Source organism: Podarcis pityusensis (assembly GCF_964106645.2).
Source record: "Podarcis pityusensis genome assembly, chromosome: 7".
Lineage (NCBI taxonomy): Eukaryota > Metazoa > Chordata > Lepidosauria > Squamata > Lacertidae > Podarcis > Podarcis pityusensis.
Genome location: NC_138031.1, coordinates 3,573,621 through 3,596,001, shown reverse-complemented (window position 1 = coordinate 3,596,001; position 22,381 = coordinate 3,573,621). Strand labels below are relative to the sequence as shown.

The window sequence follows — 22,381 nt, the reverse complement described above, 5'->3', positions numbered from 1 at the left end:
ATGCTTTGTAACCACGGAGGAGGGAAGGAAGGGGAACCATGGATCCTCTGCTCACGACTGCAGGTCCCCCCCGCCACCCGCAGGCATTCACTCCATAACATGCACAGACATTTCCCCTTACTTTCTAGGAGGAAAAAAGTGAGTGTTATGGTGCAAAAAATACAGTATATCTGACTTTTAGAAGACATCTGAAGGCGGCCCTGTGTTGGGAAGTTTCTAATCTTTGACGTTTTAGTATGTGCTGTGAGCTGCTCATAGCGGCTGGGGAAACCCAGCCAGATCTGCGCGGTTGTTGTTGTTTAGTCATTTAGTCGTGTCCGGCTCTTCGTGACCCCCTGGACCAGAGCACGCCAGGCACTCCTGTCTTCCACTGCCTCCCACAGTTTGGTCAAACTCATGCTGGTCGCTTCGAGAACACTGTCCAACCATCTCGTCCTCTGTCGTCCCCTTCTCCTTGTGCCCTCCCAACATCAGGGTCTTTTCCAGGGAGTCTTCTCTTCTCATGAGGTGGCCAAAGTCTTGGAGCCTCAGCTTCACGATCTGTCCTTCCAGTGAGCACTCAGGGCTGTTTTCCTTAAGAATGGATCGGTTTGATTTTCTTGCAGTCCATGGGACTCTCAAGAGTCTCCTCCAGCACCAGAATTCAAAAGCATCCATTCTTCGGCGATCAGCCTTCTTTATGGTCCAGCTCTCACTTCCATACATCACTACTGGGAAAACCATAGCTTTAACTATACGGACCTTTGTTGGCAAGGTGGAAGTATTATTATTTATTTGCATTGTGCATGCAAATATAAGGAACTCTTCCAGTCCTTCAGAGATAGATAGATAGATATATTTTAAAGGGCATTTGTCATTTCAAAAGCTGCTGTGGGTGATATGATCCTTGCATGCGCATATAAGAGGGATGGAGGCAGCGGCTGCAGCCGGCCACATTGCATGCATTGTGATTCAGATAGGGTTGCTATGGAGACCCCAACAAGTGGAGTGGGGAACTTGTGATAGGGCCCATTACCGTTATCTCCCTGGCTGGATAATGCTGTTTTGTCACCGAGGACTTAATACATCTGTTTCCTCTGCACGATTCCCCATCTTGGCTCTCTGCCTGCCACAAGCTAGCTCTTGTTTTTCCAGGTTGGGAACAGACACAGACTGGGCTTCTCCTCTCATCAGTCCATTTGCGAGCTTTGAGCTGTGGTTCTTTTAGCTTGGGGGTCAGGAACCCGTGGCTGTCCAGAAATCATAGAGTCAGAAGAGGGACCCCCAGCGTTCATCTAGTCCAACCCCTTTGCCATGCAGGGATCTCATCCGTGGGGCCACCCAACCTCTGCTTAAAAACTTCCAGGGAAGGAAAGTCCACAACATCCCAAGGGAAGCCCGTTCCCCTGTCGAACGGCTCTTCTGCTGTCAAAAAGTTGTTCCTAATGTTTCGTTGGAGTCTCCTTTCTTGTAAATTGAAGCCCTGGGTTCGGGTCCTGCCCTCAGAGCAGCAGAAAACAGGCTTGCTCCATGTGACACTTCTTCTGTGGGGTGTTAGGTATTGGGGAAATACCTTGCTTGCGCTTGAACAAGCACCTCTTAGAAGAATTTTAAGTTCTTAGATATGTAGTAATTGTTCATGGATGTACCAAGCAAACATATACATAAATATATAAACGACATGTCTGAAACACCACAGAAAAAAAAAGTCCTGAACAAAGTGACCTCAAATATTTCTCTGCAAGGCCAAAGTGGGAAACCTCCCCATTGTCTTTTTCCTCACAAATCCTGTCTTAAGGGCACATTTAAGATATGAATAGGGTGTGAGCCTGTGATCTGGCTCAGGAACTAAGTATTTATCATTACAAAAGACTGGCCAGACTCCCTAGGCAATCCAATCAAGTGACCATTAAACAGGTAATCTGCCAGACAGGAGATAAACAACGCACTCAGATTTCTGTTGTAGACCACCCCTTCTGTGATGTAGGTATGATGTGTTTGGGGGGTGGTCTTGAGCTACACCCCTTTCTGTGATGCATGTATGATGTTTCCAGCGGTGGTCTTGGACTCCAGGGCGGGCAATTTAAAATGTCTATATAAGGATGGGCACACCTTTGTTCTGGGTCCTCCTCCTTTCTCCTGTCTGTGAGGGGGCAATAGTGGAATAAAGATCAAGCTTACTAGCTGTTTTGCTTCTCAATATTCTCTGGTTGGCCTCTGTTATTTTCTCCGACCGATGGAGAACCTACAAAGGACTCCACAAGGGCTCTTGTGTACCCCATAAGAGAATAAGGACAGATTTTCTTTATTACACACGTAGCCCTCTCCTGCACCCATTGACCGAAATGTGTGGCAAACACAGTGACTTACACATTAAAGCCTTTGGCCAAAAAAAAAAAAAAAAAAAAAAAGTCTTGCGAGTTTGAGCACTGTTTCTTCTGCCAGTGGGAGCCAGTGGGTAGGGTTTCCATACGTCTGCAGTATCCCGGACATAGCCAGGATCTGGTCATTGGAAACAGTGTCCGGGCGGAAATCGCAAAAATGTCTGGGGAAATCTGGATGTATGACAACCCATGTCGGAAGTGTAGATATTGCCGAATTTCATTTAAAAATAGCTCAAAAATTCAGCACAGCTTCAGGTTTTGGGTACAGTGGTACCTCAGGTTACAGACGCTTCAGGTTACAGACTCCGCTAACCCAGAAATAGTACCTCAGGTTAAGAACTTTGCTTCAGGATGAGAACAGAAATCGCATGGCAGCAGCGGGAGGCCCCATTAGCTAAAGTGGTACCTCAGGTTAAGAACAGTTTCAGGTTAAGCACGGAGCTCCGGAACGAATTAAGTACGTAACCAGAGGTACCACTGTACTCTCATAGACAAAAAACCATGGAGTCAAGTGCTAAGAATAAACCCTTTTTTGCAACCCACAGTTGATCTGTATTGGCTGTGTTACTAATAGAGGCCACAGTGGGGTGGTAATTCTTGTCAACCAGTTTCTGTAGTAATTAAATTATTGTGTTTGGTCACTATTTTGAATATTCGTAAGAAAGTTTGTGAAATAAATCCATTTCTAAGACTGTATTCCCAATTACTGTTTTCGGGGGGGAAATAGCTCAAAAATGGCTTCTTCTTCTTTTGAGATTTTGAAAAAGAAAAAAGCAAGCTCAACAGCTTTGTGGTCCCGCGAAAAACCCCCCGTTTTTTCTCTCTGGATTTTTGCTTTTTGAAATATGGCAACCCTATGGGACACTCACTGCTGATATTGGATTTCTCATGAAGAATCGAGAAGCATCCCACTGGTAGAGGTCCTGCTTTGAACCCTTGCCACTTAGCGCCCCCCTAAGTAATCCCACCTCCCCAGAGGTGCTTTAACCACACAGGAGAAGGCAGTTGTCACCAAGTTAGCGCCATGCAAATCGGTTGCTCCAGGAAAGCTTATAACATCTTGGAAGTTTCCTAAAAAGCCAAGCGACAACTGTCAGGTCTCCTTGAGCAGGGAGTTCCGCAGATGTGGTAAGCACTGCTTTCTGCAGCCAGTCGTCAGACTAATTTCATAATAGCCTTAATTCGCTTGTTTTGCTTTTCTTCTTCTCTGAAAAGGTCTCTGTGTGGGAGAATTTCACCTCAATGGCCGGATCCTGTTTTAGTCTGCAGAAACCCCCCCCCCCCCCACACACAAAACTGGGTACAATGAAGTGCATTGTGACATATTTTAGAAACTGCAATCGAGGGAGAGGGCTAAAAAGTGAAAGGATATCAGGCTTAACTGCCGGGTGCTTGCAGAGTTTTAAATAGCAATTGCGCTTATCTCTAGTAGGAATTGTGGCCTTTGCTAGCTAGGTTTCATTCTCCAATGAGCAGCTGGCCCGTTTCTCCACCACCTCAACCCCAAAGTGAGAGAATCTGCTCTTAAAAAGTCCTTAACAGATCGTTTCCAGGGGCCTCATGTGGATCACATTTTAAAAGATGTGTGTGTTTAGTCGTTTAGTCGTGTCCGATTCTTCATGACCCCCTGGACCAGAGCACGCCAAGCCCTCCTGTCTTGAGGAGGAGACTCTTGAGAGTCCCATGAACTGCAAGAAGATCCAACCTCTCCATTCTGAAGGAAATCAGCCCTGAGTGCTCACTGGAAGGACAGATCCTGAAGCTGAGGCTCCAAGACTTTGGCCACCTCAGGAGAAGAGAAGACTCCCTAGAAACGTTCTTTGGAACCCGAACGTCCGACAGGGGTTCCGCGGCTTCCGATTGGCTGCAGGAGCTTCCTGGAGCCAATCAGAAGCCATGCCTTGGTTTCCGAACGTTTTGGAAGTCAAACAGACTTCCGGAACAGATTCCGTTCGACTTCCGAGGTACGACTGTACTGTGGATTGGAAGCCGTTCTCCAGACATTTCCTGCTCTACCTGGAAATGCTATAAAATTGAGATTCCAATGAAAACCCTGGAGAGCTGCTGCCATCGGTGTGGGTATCCTGAACAAGATGGACCAATGGTTTGACTTGGGAAAGAAGTCAGTTTCCGACGTTCCTAATTATTACCCCTCTGTAATCTTGCTGCGCAGGATCGTGCTGCTAAAACCACCTCACACAATTCAAAAACCCGCTTTAAGATGACTTAAGTCAGGGTGTCCCAGACTTGGGTCTCCAGCTATTTTTGGACTACAACTCCCATCATCCCTAACTAGCAGGAGCAGTGATCATGGATGATGGGAACTGTAGTCCAAAACCACCTTTTTGGAAAGCCTGGCTTAAATGAACTACTAAAAATGAGGCATACATGCTTGCGTACGATCAATGAGATGGTTGGACAATGTTCTTGAAGCTACCAGCATGAGTTTGACCAAACTGCGGGAGGCAGTGGAAGACAGGAGGGCCTGGCGTGCTCTGGTCCACGGGGTCACGAAGAGTCGGACACGACTAAACGACTAAACAACAACAGAGACCAGGAATGATAAGCAAACAGCATTAATGTTTATTGACACAGAGAAGGCCTTTGATAATATTTCATGGGATTTTATGAAAAGTAATTTGGAGTTAATGGCTATGGGGCAATGGGAGCAAATAGTCTTTAAGGTCTAAGTAGCATAGCATTTAAAAGAAGGCAGTTGAGCTCCTGAATTGAGGTGTGTGTTTGCGTGAAGTTTGCATGGGACCAGGAGACAGACTGATCTGGGGCATGCGCTCAGGTTGTTTCCTGAGAACCTTCCATTGGTCAGAGGTCCAAAGTCCACGAGTGGAAACTGAACTCCGGTTCGGGGCGCCTGGAATAAAACAACTGTCGCCACTTTTTGTGCAGAACCATTTTCCTATTTTGCTGCTCTGTCATCGTCCTGTCGCAAGGCTGGGCTCTCCTATTTCGTGCTGGACAATAGCTCGCCCTTAGCTTGCCCGTTCCTTTGCAGCAGTTCTGGATTTTGACCCCTTCTCTCCTTGCACGGAGCCTGCCAGATACAATAAGACCGTTTGGTGGCGTGTTTCATCGGGGCTCTGAGCAGCCATGCTGCTCCTTTATAGATCGCCTTCCTAATCCTCCTCTCTCAGAGGCAATAAATTTCACTGCTCAGCTCCGCTCATGTAACTTAATGACCCACCCAGGCCTCGTAAATTTCCAGGGGTTGGTTTTGTTGTGTGTGTGAAGCCTTTTGGTTTTCTTTTAAAGATATGCAACCTGAACCGGCAGTCGCGGGAACAAAATAAAATAAAAGATACTTCAGCACTCCTTTAGAAAGCCAGTGAGTGGCTATTCCAAAGTCCTAAAAGACCTACATTGGCTCCCAGTACATTTCCAAGCACAATTCAAAGTGTTGGTGCTGACCTTTAAAGCCCTAAACAGCCTTGGCTCTGTAGACCTGAAGGAGCATCTCCACCCCCATCGCTCAGCCCAGACACTGAGGTCCAATGCCGAGGGTCTTCTGCTGGTTCCCTCGCTGACAGGGAACCAAACAGAGGACCTTTTCGGTGGTGGTGCCCTCCCTTCAGATGTCAAGGAAATAAACAACTATCTGACTTTTAGAAGACATCGGAAGGCAGCCCTGTATTGGGAAGTTTTTAATGTTTGATATTTTATGGTGTTTTTATATGTGTTGGAAGCAGCCCAGAGTGACTGGTGCAGGGTATAAATAATAAAAATTATTATTATTAACCATTAAGTGCTTTAAAACATCAAAGTTCATCCATCAGCCTAGGACCCACGTACCTACGGGACCGCCTCTCCTGGTATGCCCCGCAGAGGACCTTAAGGTCCACAAATAACAACAGTTTGGAGGCCTCAAGCCTCAGGAAGGTTAGATTGGTTTCAACTAGGGCCACGGCCTTTTCAGCACTGGCCCCCAACGTGGTGGAACGCTCTGTCACAGGAGACTAGGGCCCTGTGGGACTTGACATCTTTCTGCAGGGCCTGCAAGACAGAACTGTTCCGCCTGGCCTTTGGTTTGGAGTTGGTCTGACCCTTATGTTTCCCTCCCCTAAACAATCTGAGCCATTTATTTGTTTTACGGGACAGGGAACAAGTTTGTTCCTGGCCCAAAAGGAATCCTGACCCCCTTCGGCTGTGTTGCAAAGGCTCTCGCTGACCCTTTGTGCTCTTGCAAGGAAAGTGGGGCCTCGTCTGCCTACCACGCTGGGTCTCTGACTCACCCACCCTGCTCAGAGGTCCCTTTCTTTGCTCCTCTGGGAATCCCGAGAGCTATGTGTCTTCATTTACCGGAATCGTGCATCGGCACAAAAAGATCTTCCCCTGTCACGTGGGCAGAGCTTTTGTTGCACATTGCCACAAGCCCTGGAGAAACTGAATTGCCTCTTTTTTTGTGGGGGCGCTTAAAAACAAGCCCACGTCTCTTCTCTTGTCTCCCCACCCCCTTCCTTTCCCAATGTGTGCAAATTCCAGAGTCTTTATTTGGACGACTAGCCCCCTGGATTCAGTGGGAATCAACTCCCCAGTAAACCTTGCCCAGAATTGCAACCTTATGCTCAAGATAGTCACCTTACCCATTTTCGAAAGTTGCACGAGACAGAGAGGAACGTTGGACTCCCCTCCCGATATCTTTTCTGCCCATTTTCAACTCTGGTCAGATTCTCCAGGTTATTGAAATGTTACGTTACTCGCAACGGCACTTAGCCAGGATATATGGGGAAGGTTTTTTTTGGATATATGGTTTTAATTTCACATCTGAGCACATGATGGAGGAGCTCAAAGTATCAGCGTCCCCAGACATCTGAAGGCAGCTCTGTATCAGGAAGTTTTCAATGGTTGACGTTTGCTGTGCTTTTATTATGTTGGAAGAGGCCCAGAGAGGCTGGGGCAAGCCAGTCAGATGGGCACAATATAATTTTTTTTTAAAAAAATTTTTGTTATTATTCTGTTGCTTCGTCTTAGACTTTCCAGGAGAGCCCCAAAGTCCGGCACAGAGCAAACCTGTCTCTATGTCTCCATCTGCACTGGAAAGTTACCGTATTTTTTGCTCTATAAGACGCACCAGACAATAAGACGCACCTAGTTTTTGGAGGAGGAAAACAAGAAAAAAAATATTCTGAATCTCAGAAGCCAGAACAACAAGAGGGATCTCTGCGCAGCGAAAGCAGCAATCCCTCTTGCTGTTCTGGCTTCTGGAATATCTGCACAGCCTGCACTCGCTCCATAAGACGCACACACATTTCCCCTTACTTTTTAGGAGGGAAAAAGTGAGTCTTATAGAGCAAAAAATACGGTATTTGGTCTCTTCATTTCACACTTCGTTTATTTATTCATTTGCATTCGTCAGGGGCCCATAGACAGGAGTTTTCCGGGCAGTGTAGAAAGCCCCAGAAAGATTAAAGATCACACTTAACATTAGGACAAATTAATAAGCAGCAAGCCAGAGGACTGTAAGAGCAAAACAAATTCATTTTTAAATAGAGAGTCAAGAAATGAAAACGCTGAAGCGATGGTCCGTGAAATTGCAGCAATCATGCAGGGGGACCGTGGAATCAGAGCAGGAAAGGATCAAAAGGACGCCAAGTTCACCCCCATATCGCAAAAGGGGCGTCACTGACGCTATCCCCACATATCCATTCCTGCCCCTTAATTATTGCATTTTTATCCCACTTTTTGCTCCAAGGAGTTCAAGGTGACAGACACAGTTTTCCTGCTCCGAATTGTATCCTTAATAATAATAGTAATAATAATACATTATTTATATCCCACCCCACCCCCTAGCCGAAGCCGGGCTCAGAGAGGCTAACAATAGTAAAAGTAACACAGTTTACATAAAATCACAATCTGTTCTAAAATCAATTAATTCTAAAATCAATTTTCTCAATCAGGAAGCTGCTCTCCTTCCAGGAAAGTCATGCTTGGGGCAGTCAGTCTCAGAGTTGCTTCTTCGCTGAAGAGCTGGTGTGGGGAATCCTTTGGCCCTCTCATCACCCCCAACCACTGCTTGCCAGGGCTGTTGGGAGTTGTAGTTCAGCAGCATCTGGCAGGCCAAAGGTTCCCCGCACCTATTCCAGGGCAAATGTATCAGGCATAAGAAGAAGAAGAAGAGAAGAGTTTGGATTTGCTATCCGGCTTTATCACTACCCAAAGGGGTCTCAAAGCGGCCAACAATCTCCTTTCCCTTCCTCCCCCACAACAAACACTCTGTGAGGTGAGTGGGGCTGAGAGACTTCAGAGAAGTGTGACTGGCCCAAGGTCACCCAGCAGCTGCATGTGAACGAGCGAGGAATCGAACCCGGTTCACCAGATTACGAGTCCACCGCTCTTAACCACTACACCACACTGGCTCCCTTGGCCGCCTGGCTGTTTTGGGACTCCAGCTGAGCATTGGCCGTGGTGCCTGGGGTTGGTGGGAGCTGGGAGTCCAACAGATGGAAGCAACTTTCCTGTCTCCCCATATATGGGGAAAGGTTGGAATCACAAAGTGGCTACAATTTCCAGTGAAAATCCGAAGCCATAATTGACCACGACTCTCCATGGGTGCAGAGGGGGTATCGGCCAGCCGGAGAGGACACTTGCCATCTGTCTGGGGGCTTCCTGAGGGCATCTGGTTAGCCATTGCGAGATCCAGGATGCTGAACTTGATGGGCTTTTGCTCTGATCCAGCAGGTCCCTTCTTATCTAAAAAAATGTAGTATAACCACCGACAACTGGGAAACACTGGCCTGCAAGCGCTCCAATTGGAGAACAGCCTTTACCAAAGGTGTTGTGGGCCAGGCATAACAACAACCTTGTGAGGTAGGTTAGGCTGAGAGACAGGGGCCGGTTGCTCCAGGCTCGCTCAGAAAGCTGGTAACCACCCTAGCACTTTGGAAGTTGTTCAATTAAAGTTTCTAAGGCAGATTTTTTTCTGTACCGCCATGCGTCCCAAACGCATCATTGCGACTGGAGGCAAGTCTCCCTTTAGTAGAAGTACGGACTTGGCAAAGAACTCTTAACTTCTGGCTCCGCCTAAACTCAAATCCTCCCGGTTTACTATCCCTAGTACTTCAAGACTCCCATAAAAATGCCTGGCTTAAAACCCTCTATCCTAAACTTCACTCTTGTGGCCGATCCACACAACACCTACTCACTATGGGCCCCACTAAAGCAAACAGGCTAACTGGTCAACGTCTAAAAGATATCGAGCATCAGAACAACCTGGCCACTATAAGGAAATTCTGCCCTTGGTATGTTTAGTTTCCACCTCTCCATTTTGATTCTCTGGCCCCATATCTGCACAAACCTATTATCCCAAAATACAGACGTGCTTTTACACTTGCAAGACTGGATGTTTTGCCATCTGCGGTACTTGGGGGTCGATTCCAAAAGATCCCACCTGAGAAACGTATTTGCCCCTGGGGAGACGGTAGCACCGAAACAGCGGCACACGTCCTCCTGTCCTGTGCCCTCTACAAAGACCTGAGGAACGAGATCATCACCCCACTCGTACTAACCATCCCAGGGCGCTCAACCACAGCCACAATGTCCTTTCTTCTATCAGATCAAAATGAGCAGATAACAGCAAAGGTGGCTAGGTTCATAGCAGAGGCAATCAGAATAAGGGCTGATTCAGGACTTTAAATTGTGCTCTTATATCAAATTTCCTTTTGCGTATACTGTAATGTTTTACTGTTGCTATGGCCATTGGCTAATGCGAATAAAGTTTTATCTCTCTCTTCATGGCTGAGTGGGGAATTCAAACCCTACTCTCTCCCCCAGGTCCTAGCCCAGCACTCGAACCCAGTGTTTCCCAAACTTGGGTCTCCAGCTGTCTTTGGACTACAATTCCCATCATTCCATGGCCACTGGTCCTGCTAGCTAGGGATGATGGGAGTTGTAGTCCAAAAAACAGCTGGAGACCCAAGTTTGGGAAACGCTGCTCTAACCACTAAGCCACCGCTGTCTCCTTCTGCCTGGAGATGCCAGGAATGGAAGCTGGGACCTTTTATCGAAGTCCCTCTGGGCTAAGCAATGTTTCTCCTCCTCTTTCTGCAACAGGGCTGTGATCCGTTGGCGCAGACTCAGCGCAGCAAATTGCAGCACCGCCGGGCGCGAATCAACCAGCAGATCAACAAGGAGATGAGGATGCGGGCAGGGGCAGAGAACCTCTTCAGGTTTGTTGTTCTTTGTCTCCATCCGGTTGTTTTCCCCTTTCCATCGTCGGGTGTATTTGCAAGACGTTGAGGGCTAGAAACTTAACTCTGTGAACTGCCCTGAGACCTACGGATGAAGGGTGGTATGCAAATTTAATAAATAATAATTGGGGGGGGGCTTCCCAAGGACTCGCTGCACCTTTTGCCGTGATGCAGAAAGTCGGGCACAGTGTTCCAAAGCGTTTTGGTAAACCTAAGGTTTTATCAGGGATGCAGGTAGCGCTGTGGGTTAAACCACAGAGCCTAGGACTTACCGATCAAAAGGTCAGCAGTTCGAATCCCCGTGACGGGGTGAGCTCCCATTGCTCAGTCCCTGCTCCTGCCAACCTATCAGTTCGAAAGCACGTCAAAGTGCAAGTAGATAAATAGGTACTGCTCTGGCGGGAAGGAAAACGGTGTTTCCGTGCGCTGCTCAGAAGCGGCTTAGTCATGCTGGCCACATGACCCGGAAGCTGTACGCCGGCTCCCTCGGCCACTAAAGCGAGATGAGCACCGCAACCCCAGACTCAGCCACGACTGGACCTAACAGTCAGGAGTCCCTTTACCTTTTTATATGCTATATGGTAATTTATGGACCTAATAGGTATCTAAAGCCATTTCTACATGTTGCCGTGCAACCAGTCCATGCAGAATATAGGCACCCTATATATAGAAAGGAGCAAAACAGTGATATTTTAGGGAGCAGGCTAGCAGGCGGGGCCCATGACTTACATCATAGGAGCCTACACAACACAAAACACTGTTGCTGTATGTAGGTTTTATTTTATTTGTTTTTTATCTTAAATTTTGGAAATGTACAGTGGTACCTCGGGTTAAGAACTTAATTCGTTCTGGAGGTCTGTTCTTAACCTGAAACTCTTCTTAACCCGAGGTACCACTTTAGCTAATGGGGCCTCCCGCTGCCGCACGATTTCTGTTCTTATCCTGAAGCAAAGTTCTTAACCCGGGGTACTATTTCTGGGTTAGCAGAGTCTGTAACCTGAAGCATCTGTAACCTGAAGCGTATGTAACCCAAGGTACCACTGTATATCCAGGGTTTTTTTTCCTTTTGAATCTTTATGGGGGCCCCAAGAAAGTGGGGCCCTAATCTATAGCTTTGTTTAGTTTATAATCTGGCGCTGGTTTTGCCCCAAGCAAGGCGGGGAGCTTAAAAGCTCTTTCCATGCTAGGTTTGCCTGGGGTACGGTAAAGGTAAAGGGACCCCTGACCATTAGGTCCAGTCGTGACCGACTCTGGGGTTGCGACGCTCATCTCGCTTTACTGGCTGAGGGAGCCGGCGTACAGCTTCCGGGTCATGTGGCCAGCATGACTAAGCCGCTTCTGGTGAACCAGAGCAGCACACGGAAGCGCCGTTTACCTTCCCGCCAGAGCGGTACCTATTTATCTACTTGCACTTTGTCGTGATTTCAAACTGCTAGGTTGGCAGGAGCAGGGACCGAGCAACGGGAGCTCACCCCATCATGGGGATTCGAACTGCTGACCTTCTGATCGGCAAGTCCTAGGCTCTGTGGTTTAACCCACAGCGCCACCCGCGTCCCTTGCCTGTGGTACTTAGTATGGAAAGAGCATTTAAGCTCTCCGCCTTGCACATGTGCTCTGGGAGTGCTGAGGATGCTCTTAATCTGCAAACACAGATCTGTTCCCGGGGTTTGGAGATGCATGTTTTCATTCTTGAATAGAACCCTTTAAACCAAACCCCTGTTTTGAGATAGTACTTCCTGAAACTCCCTCACTGGTGACTTTCCTTTAGGGGTGAAAGGCCGCCCAGAAAAAAAAGTTTGATAAATGCATCCGTTAAACATTGCAAACTGCAACAGAGTGTTGCAGCGTGGGTTGGTTCCTGTTCAGAGTTCTAGCCAGCCCGTCACACACCCCTCAACCCTTCCAAGACGTTCCGATCTGTGCCCAGAAAGTTCAGCTCGGATTCTGTGTTTGGAAGGCAAAACTAGCATCGTATGAGCTGTGACAGGGTTAGGATCTGATTCACGGAGCACAGAAGTGACTCAGCAGCTTCCCAGACTGGTTCTGGCCTCCACAGCAGCCTTTGGAGAGGTCAGGGGTTGACAGGTGAGCCAGGGCAGGCGAGGGAAGATTGCAGCAGCTGCAAAAGTGCAAGTCAGGTAACAGATGGGGAAGAAGCTTGGTGCAGTTGTCACTTCAAAGCAAACTGAACTTGCAGATTCCAAGACACGGCCATCCTCTGAAACCCACACTTCCTTTGAATTTTGCAATTCTGCTGTCCAGACGATTAATGCAAAATGTGTTTACTGGGACAAAATGTGCAGAAAAAGGCATTGATTAAAAGCACTGAAGAAGTTGCATTTCTGTTACTGTTTACTATTGAATTCTAGCGGATTATTGAATATTGATTTATTTGATATAAGTTGTTTATTTTAAAATAATCATAATCATAATAATAATAATTTATACCCTGCCCATCTGGCTGGGTTTCCCCAGCCATTCTGGGTGGCTCCCAACAGAATATTAAAAACACAATAATAATTATTGTGACTTTTTCTTAGATTCTTGCTATTAATGTTTGATGTTTGATTATTATTTTTACGTATGTTGGAAGCCGCCCAGAGTGGCTCGGGCAACCCATCCAGATGGGCAGAGTATAAATAAAATATTATTATTTTTAGGAGTTGGCTTACAAAAACATGTCTGTAATGCAAGATTGCATAACAATGTGTTTATTTGGAATAATTCACCCTGAAATGCTGATGGGTGTTTACAGAGAACTTCCATCACAGATTCTGTTGGAGCAGCAGTTCATCGTGCAGGTTCGGAGATTTTTGTGCTTGTGTTTAAATGGAGAATCAGTGATTGGAAGGAGCAGTTTTAAGGGGAACCAGGAAAGATGTTGGAAAACATGCTTTTGTATTGACAGATCCCCTAGGAATATGCTTTTTTAAAATAAAAAATAAAACAGTTGAGAGGCTTTCGCCTTTCCTAGCTTTGGCGTGCTCAAGGCAACATAAAACTTGCCGAAGCAGATTGCCGGGAGTGTGGGAGTCTGGGATTCTTAACCCTGCCGCCTGCTAGAGTTGGAAGAATGCACAGGAGGCTCTGCGTCAGCTTCGGGAAATAATTGAGGAGCAAAACACCGGATGTCCTGGGAACTGAGAGGCATCTTCTGGGTCGCCGACCCCAAACTCCTCCAGAGCTGCGGCAGGGACCCTCCCCATGGCACTCTGCGCCAGGGAGTGATGGAATAGGTCTCTGATGTTATCTGCAGTGTTGGAGCTGCTTTGCCTTGGAAATAGCAGTTTCCATGAATCACAAGGGGAGGGGATGCTGGGCCGCAGAGATGGTCCTTTGGCCCAATCCAAAAGGACTTTGTTCCTCTGTCTTTCTGGGCCCAAGCTAGCTGAGACCTGTTTGCATTGTTGTTGTTGTTGTTGTTTAGTTGTGTCCGACTCTTCGTGACCCCGTGGACCAGAGCACACCAGGCACTCCTGTCTTCCACTGCCTCCCGCAGTTTGGTCAAACTCATGCTGGTAACTTCGAGAACACTGTCCCACCATCTCGTCCTCTGTCGTCCCCTTCTCCTTGTGCCCTCCATCTTTCCCAGGGTCTTTTCCAGGGAGTCTTCTCTTCTCAGGAGGTGGCCAAAGTCTTGGAGCCTCAGCTTCACTATCTGTCCTTCCAGTGAGCACCCAGGGCTGATTTCCTTCCGAATGGAGAGGTTGGATCTTCTTGCAGTCCATGGGACTCTCAAGAGTCTCCTCCAGCACCATAATTCAAAAGCATCCATTCTTTGGCGATCAGCCTTCTTGATGGTCCAGCTCTCACTTCCATACATCACTACTAGGAAAACCATAGCTTTAACTATACGGATCTTTGTTGGCAAGGTGATGTCTCTGCTTTTTAAGATGCTGTCTAGGTTTGTCATTGCTTTCCTCCCAAGAAGCAGGCGTCTTTTAATTTCGTGAGTGCTGTCACCATCTGCAGTGATCATGGAGCCCAAGAAAGTAAAATCTCTCACTGCCTCCATTTCTTCCCCTTCTATTTGCCAGGAGGTGATGGAACCGGTGGCCATGATCTTCGTTTTTTTGATATTGAGCTTCAGACCATATTTTGCGCTCACCTCTTTCACCCTCATTAAAAGGTTCTTTAATTCCTCCTCACTTTCTGCCATCAAGGTTGTGTCATCTGCATATCTGAGGTTGTTGATATTTCTTCCGGCAATCTTAATTCCGGCTAGGGATTCATCCAGCCCAGCATTTTGCATGATAAATTCTGCATATAAGTTAAATAAGCAGGGAGTTTGCTTTAGTGGGGCCCATAGTGAGTAGGTGTTGTGGGGATGGGCCACAAGAGTGAAGTTTTTGATAGACGGTTTTAAGCCAGGCACTTTTATGGGAGTCTTAAAGTACTAGGGATATTAAACCAGGGGGATTTGAGTTTAGGTGGAGCCAGAAGTTAAGAGTTCTTTGCCAAGTCCGTACTTCTACTGAAGGGAGACTTATGTCCAGTCTCTACGATGCATTTGGGACGCACGGCGGTACAGAAAAAATCTGCCTTAGAAACTTTGATTGAACAGCTTCCAAAGTGCTAAGGTCCAAATCTGAGCCCCGTATAGTAGCTGTGCTTGGGGTTTATTTTGGGAGACTTCTAAGGCTGATGGTATATGTTTGCCACCCTTTGTATGGAAAAAGCGAGTCAAATTTCCTTTTCTGCGTATACTGTAATGTTTTAATGTTGCTATGGTCATTGGCTAATGTGGATAAAGTTTTATCTTTGCATCTAGCTGAGACCTGTGTGAATGCCCAGGGTAGTGTAGTGGGCAAAAGAGTGTGTGTACTCTGTGCTCTCCAGGTTAGATTACTACAACACGGTCTCTGTGGGGCTGCCCTTGGAGGCAACTCGGAAAATTGAGTTGCTCCAAAATGCAGCAGGCAGATTATCATCTGGGGTTCCCTTCTAGTAGATCTCGCGCAACCCCTGTTTTAAAACAGCTGCTCTGGTCGCCGGTTTGCTTCCGGGCCCAGTTCAAAGTGCTCACATTGGTGTTTGAAGCCCTAAATGACTTGGGCCCCAAATATCTGAAAGACTCCCTCTTACAGATCCTCTTGGGTGCCGAGATTGGCAGAGAGACGGGGCCTTCTCTGTGGTGGCTCCTCTGTGGTACGCAGCTTTTGGTGAATGGTAGCTCCTCTGCCCTCAGAGACTTTGGGGTGGTGGCATCTCAGAGAGACGGGGCCTTCTCTGTGGTGGCCCCTCTGTGGTGCACAGCTTTTGGTGAACGCTGAGGATGCACCTCTTTATCCTGGCCTTTGGCACCTGAAGTTCAAGTTTTTAGGACACCTTATTGTTAGGGCTGCAAGTTGCTTTAAGTTGCTTTTAATGCTGTAACCCTTATTGGGACCTTAAGGTGGAAGGCGGATAATAAATCATTAATAATAATAATAATAAAAGTAATAGGAAGCAGCTCTGCAAGGTTAGCCCCTTTGCAGATAGTTGTGAAACAAGTGGGATGAATAAGGTGGCATTTTCTCCCTCCTCTGTTTTTTTAGGGCCACCAATAATCACAAAGTAAAGGAAACGGTTGCCTTAGAACTCAGTTACGTCAACTCCAACCTGCAGCTGCTGAAGGAGGAATTGGAGGAGTTGAACAGCTGCATGGATGTCTACCAGAATGACAGGTAAGGGGGGTGGCAGGTGACAGCAGTTGCCCCCGAAATTTGGAACCAGAGCCCATTTGGAGGATGGATGGCGGCTAGCAGATTGAGGTTGAATCCTGACAAGACAGAAGTACTGTTTTGGGGGGACAGGGGGCGGGCTGGTGTGGAGGACTCCCTGGTCCTGAATAGAGTAACTGTGCCCATGAAGGACCAGGTGCGCAGCCTGGGAGTCATTCTGGACTCACAGCTGTCCATGGAGGCGCAGGTCAATTCTGTGTCCAGGGCAGCTGTCTACCAGCTCCATCTGGTACGCAGGATGAGACCCTCCCTGCCCGCGGACTGTCTCCCCAGAGTGGTACATGCTCTGGTTATCTCCTGCTTGGACTACTGCAATGTGCTCTACGTGGGGCTACCTTTGAAGGTGACTCGGAAACTACAACTAATCCAGAATGCGGCAGCCAGACTGGTGGCTGGGAGTGGCTGCTGAGACCACACAACACTGGTCCTGAAAGACCTACATTGGCTCCCAGTATGTTTCTGAGCACAATTCAAAGTGTTGGTGCTGACCTTTAAAGCCCTAAACGGCCTCGGTCCAGTATACTTGAAGGAGCGTCTCCACCCCCATTGTTCAGCCCAAACACTGAGGTCCAACGCTGAGGGCCTTCTGGTGGTTCCCTCGCTGTGAGAAGTGAGGTTACAGGGAACCAGGCAGAGGGCCTTCTCGGTGGTGGCGCCTGCCCTGTGGAATACCCTCCCTCCAGATGTGAAGGAAATAAGCAGCTATCTTCTCTTTAAAAGACATCTGAAGGCAGCCCTGTTTAGGGAAGTTTTTAATATTTAATGCTGTATTGTTTTTAACACTTGATTGGAAGCCGCCAGAGTGGCTGGGGAAACTCAGCCAGATGGGCGGGGTATAAATAATAAATTATTATTATTATTATTATTATTATTATTATTATTATTATTTATTAATTATACATCACCTTGAGCTCCTTGGAGAAAAATATGGAATACGACTGTAATAAATAAATTAGACCACACAGGAAGCTATTTTTTGGTATGGAAACCTGGAGGTTCTGGCTGCATCTTCCCCTTAGTCCCTTGCCATTTGCAAAGCTGGTTTTGCTTTTTTAAAAAAAAATCACTGCTGGCTTTATTACTATTATTATTAAAAGAAGCTAGTCCTTTGCGCACGTTTAAAGCAACTTAATTACTTTGAAAGAATCGCTGCCCCAACTTCCTCATCTTAAGGGCTGGTCCTTTGCCTCTGCAAAGCTCTTTTCCTTCATTTTTAGGCTTGCAGAAAGAGATGGCCCTCCCTGATGCTGAGTCAAACATTTCAAGCTTGAATTATACTCCCTCTTTGATTTATCACCCAGCGCTTCCTCTCCTGCCTCTTCAGTCTGAGGTCTCTATTTAAGTTCTGCAAGAGGAGCTCTCTTTTTTCCACCCTGTGAGAGGGGAAAGTTTGCTACGTATTCTCAGCATCCTGGGCTCCTTATTCATTCAGTAAATCTGTATTTCATTACACAGCAACAGTAAATAGAAATGGTACTCTAACAAGCCACTGAACAATTGCAGTATCAAACCTGAGCTGACGCCAAGGTGTAAATAATTGCATTTACTTTGGAGTTGTGGGAGGGTCCCGAGGGTCATCTAGCCCAACCCGCCTGCAATCGCAGGGATCACGGCCAAAGAATCATTGGCAGGTGGTCACCCAACCTCTGCTTTAAAACCTCCAAGGAAAGAGAGTCCACAACCTCCCAAAAGAGACCATTCCACGGTCAAACAGCTCTTACTGTCAGAAAGTTTCCCCCTGAATGTTTGGTCGGAATCTGCTTTCTTGTAACTTGAAGCCATGGGTTCGAGTCCTACCCATCGAGCCCATTTCCCAGCTGTGTCTGGAAAAATCCGGACGTATGGCAGCCCTAGTTCTTACGTAATTTGTCTTAAAACTGTTGAAAGATGGATGAGAAATAGAAGTAAGCAGTAGATGGGAAATCAGCTATATAGGAAAAAGTCATTTTTATGTTAAATATATTGTGAGTAATTTTTAATGTATTGTGTTGCTGTTGTTTATTTTTATTTTCTTCTTCTTTAGTTGTTAGGAGGTGATGGATATTTGTGTATCTTCATATTTTCTTTTTGTATGGGGTGTATTAAAATGAAATTTTAAAAAAGGAAAGATTTTCATAAGGTTTTTTTTTAAACAAAAAACAAAATTGCAAAATGCAGCAGAAATGAGGGGAACTTTTTATTAGGCATTTCAGGTGAAGATTTGCCTAAAGAGAAGAAGAAACTTTTCATGTATGCTACAATCGCGGCTAGGATACTCCTAGTCCAAAGATGGAAAAGCGACGAAATACCAACCGAAGAAGAATGGGAAGAAAAATTGATGGCATTTGCTGAAATGGCAAAGTTAACAGAAAGACTTAGAGACAAAGACAATAGAGACTTTAAAAAAGATTGGGAACCATTTATGTTGTAGTTACAGAAACAAATGGACTCACTAGCAGGGTTTGAGTAAACACAACTAACAAAAAAAAACCACATAGAAATTATAAAGGTGATGTTAAAATGGTAAAAGTATAACAATATTTAATATAAAGAACTTAAGATTAAGAAACAAAGCAAGCAGGTGAAGTTAATATGTAAAAAAAACCAGAAGAGGAAGTTGAGGGAAGCCGGGGGAAATTTGGGAATTGTATTTTTTTTTGTTACATGATAGGTTGTTATTAGGATAAAAATGTGAAACTTAATAAAAATTATTATAAAACAGAAGAAGTTTAGAGTGTTAAAATCAAAATGTGGAAATAACGACGAGAGGCAGGATTGAGATCTGGAGATACGCTTCAAGGTCCAGACTATGGGAAATCCAAAAATTAATAATTACAATTTGGAAGATAATTTGATCTTTTTTATTATTATTATTTTATTTTTATTGGATTATGATTTGATATGTTAATTGGATGTTTTTTATTGGAAAATTAATAAAAATGATTTAACAATTTTTTAAAAAAAAGATATTTAAAAAAATTTATCATAAAAAAAAAAAGAAATGGGGGGAACTGGATTCAAGATGGAAAAAAGTTAGGAATTGCAAGTGGCAAAAAATGGCACTTCCATACTTGCAAATGTTTTGCCCCTGACCTGTGATCTCTTTCTCTCTCCCAGTGACTCCATCAGCGTTCCCATGGTCCCGCTGGGGCTCAAAGAGACCAAGGAGCTGAACTGGGCAGAACCCCTGAAGGTATAATTATATATAACGATTTATTATTTATACCCCGCCCATCTGGCTGAGTTTCCCCAGCCACTCTGGGTAGGGGAGTCTTCTGCTGGGATGATTCTGCCTTCCGAAGGCCGGCTTCGGAGAGTTAAAGGTAAAGGGACCCCTGACCATTAGGTCCAGTCGTGGCCAACTCTGGGGTTGCGGCGCTCATCTCGCTTTATTGGCCGAGGGAGCCGGCGTACAGCTTCTGGGTCATGTGGCCAGCATGACTAAGCCGCTTCTGGCGAACCAGAGCAGCGCACGGAAACGCCATTTACCTTCCCGCCGGAGCGGTACTTATTTATCTACTTGCACTTTGTGCTTTCAAACTGCTAGGTTGGCAGGAGCAGGGACCGAGCAACGGGAGCTCACCCCGTCGCAGGGATTCGAACTGCCGACCTTCTGATCGGCAAGTCCTAGGCTCTGTGGTTTAACCCACAGCAACACCCGCGTCCCTTTTTTTCGGAGAGTTAAGCACAGGGAAATGGAGACCTTGTGTTTGGCGGGCTCACGCTTCTTAAGAAGCCCAGGGTCCCCCTCTCTGGAGACTCCTTCTTGTGCATGCATGCTCATCGTAGCAGGGTATCTTTTTCAGCCAGGCCGCTGCACGGAATCTGAGGCAAAACACTGGATTTAAACCTTGCGTTCGTGCAGTAGGCTAGATCAAGGTTAATTTGTCGTCGTTTTGTGGAGGCGGGTGGCATTTAGCCAGCAAAACTCTACGCATAGCATATTGTGAAGTTCACTCCCATGGGAGGCAGTGATGATTTGGATGGCTTTAAAAAAGGATCAGGCAAGTTTGTGGAGGACGAGACGGCTATCGATGGCTCCTAGCCACTGTTCTGCCTCCATGGTCTGAGGCAGCGATTTTTCTGAATCCCAGTTTTTGGAAACCAGAGGAGAGGAGAGTTGCTCTTGTGCGCGAATCCTGCTTGCAGGTTTCCCAAAATGGGTATCTATTTATTACCCAGACTTTTAGAAGACATCTGAAGGCAGCCCTGTTTAGGGAAGCTTGTTTAACAGACCACTGTATTTTAATATTTTGTTGGAAGCCGCCCAGAGTGGCTGGGGAAACCCAGCCAGATGGGCAGGGTATAAATAATAAATTATTATTATTATTATTATTATTATTATTATCTTGTTGGCCACCGTGAGAACAGGATGCTGGACTTGATGGGCCATCGACCTGATCCAGGAGGGTCCTCTTACGTTCTTAAGGGTGGAAATGTATGCGATCAATATAGAAACTGTGTTTAGGAAGATCAGTAGCTGCCAGAGCAACCTCTTCTTGTTTTCTGTTCCTGCCCTCCCAGGAGATGATCTGGGAGCACTATGGCGAGGACGGTGCCTTGTACGAAAGCGAGATCAAAGACCTTGTGGAGCTGCGGCAGGTGAGTGCAGCTTTGCTCTCGAGAAATAGCCTGCGGTGCTCTGGGTCCCTGATTGTCCTTAGGCTCCCAGTACGTTTCCAAGCACAATTCAAAGTGTTGGTGCTGACCTTTAAAGCCCTAAACAGCCTCAAAGGCCCAGTAGACCTGAAGGAGCGTCTCCACCACCATCGTTCAGCCTCCAGAGGTCCAGCGCCGAGGGCCTTCTGGTGGTTCCCTCACAGCAAGAAGTGAGGTTGCAGGGAACCAGGCAGAGGGCCTTCTCAGTGGTGGCGCCCGCCCTGTGGAACGCCCTCCCATCAGATGTCAAGGAAATAAACAATTATCTGACTTTTCTAAAGGCAGCCCTGTTTAGGGAAGTTTTTAATGTCTGATGTTTTATCGTGTTTTTAATATTCTGCTGGGAGCTGCCCAGAGTGGCTGTGGAAACCCAGCAAGATGGACAGGGTATAAATAATTAAATTATTATTATTAGGATGAAGCGCCAAACGGAGGTGTTTACTGCCGCATCCTTGACTTTGTCTACACTAGGCCTGGGTGATATATCAATATATTGCCCAAGACCAGTATGAGGAGCAGACCGTGATGCCAGCGTAACTCAGAGGTGTATCGCTGGTGAAACCGCCACCGCTCCTGAGTCCCTCTGAGTAAAGTAAACACCGGGTTTGCCGCAATATGCGCAGAAGCGGCTTCTGTGAAGCACACTGCTGCCAACTGCGCACGCGCACAATACGCCTCTTCTAGCATCCGTTTCGACCAGAGGATGGACCTCTGGAACGGATTATGTCCATATGTAGAGGTTCCACTGTACTGCGCAGAGGGAGAAGAAAGCTAAATTGGTGAGGCGCTGATACAGCTTGTTCCTTCCTCTGCGTATTTAAACTGCTCGGCTGAGGAGTGTGTGGTTGCCGCTTCCCTCAGCCGAGCAGATAAAGGATCCCCCAGCCTGGCGCTGCCTCTGTTGGGGATGGGAAACCCTCCTGCGCCCCAGCTGAGCCGTACAAACAAGCTACGTTGTCCCAGCCCGCTAGGTTTTGGGATGAAATGGCCTCTGCTCCCGCGGTTAGAGCTGCAGCAGTTTCATCTGGCGGTTTGCAGGCTGAGGCCACAGCAGCTTGTGTTTTCCATATGATGGGTGGGGTATAAATAAATTATCATTATCATTATTATTATTTATTATATTGCAAGAGGGTGAAAGAGGAGAGTGCAAAATAAGGTCTGAAGCTCAACGTCAAAAAAACGAAGATCATGGCCACTGGTCCCATCACCTCCTGGCAAATAGAAGGCGAAGAAATGGAGGCAGTGAGAGATTTTACTTTCTTGGGCTCCATGATCACTGCAGATGGTGACAGCAGTCATGAAATTAAAAGACGCCTGCTCCTTGGGAGAAAGGCGATGGCAAACCTAGACAGTATCTTAAAAAGGAGAGACATCACCTTACCAACAAAGGTCCGTATAGTTAAAGCCATGGTTTTCCCAGTAGTGATGTATGGAAGTGAGAGCTGGACCATCAAGA

The 22,381-nt window shown here is 46.6% G+C and overlaps 1 protein-coding gene across 2 annotated transcripts in view; it reads left to right on the top strand.

Moving 5' to 3' along the window:
• Positions 1–22,381, top strand: part of RHPN1 (rhophilin Rho GTPase binding protein 1) — a 154,893-nt gene that overhangs the window by 107,552 nt on the left and 24,960 nt on the right. For both annotated transcript variants that reach the window (XM_081012623.1, XM_081012624.1), the window contains exons 2-5: positions 10,428–10,543; positions 16,102–16,230; positions 19,384–19,459; positions 20,791–20,868. In XM_081012623.1, coding sequence (XP_080868749.1) covers positions 10,428–10,543; positions 16,102–16,230; positions 19,384–19,459; positions 20,791–20,868 — 399 coding nt within the window. The remainder of the gene's footprint in view (positions 1–10,427; positions 10,544–16,101; positions 16,231–19,383; positions 19,460–20,790; positions 20,869–22,381) is intronic.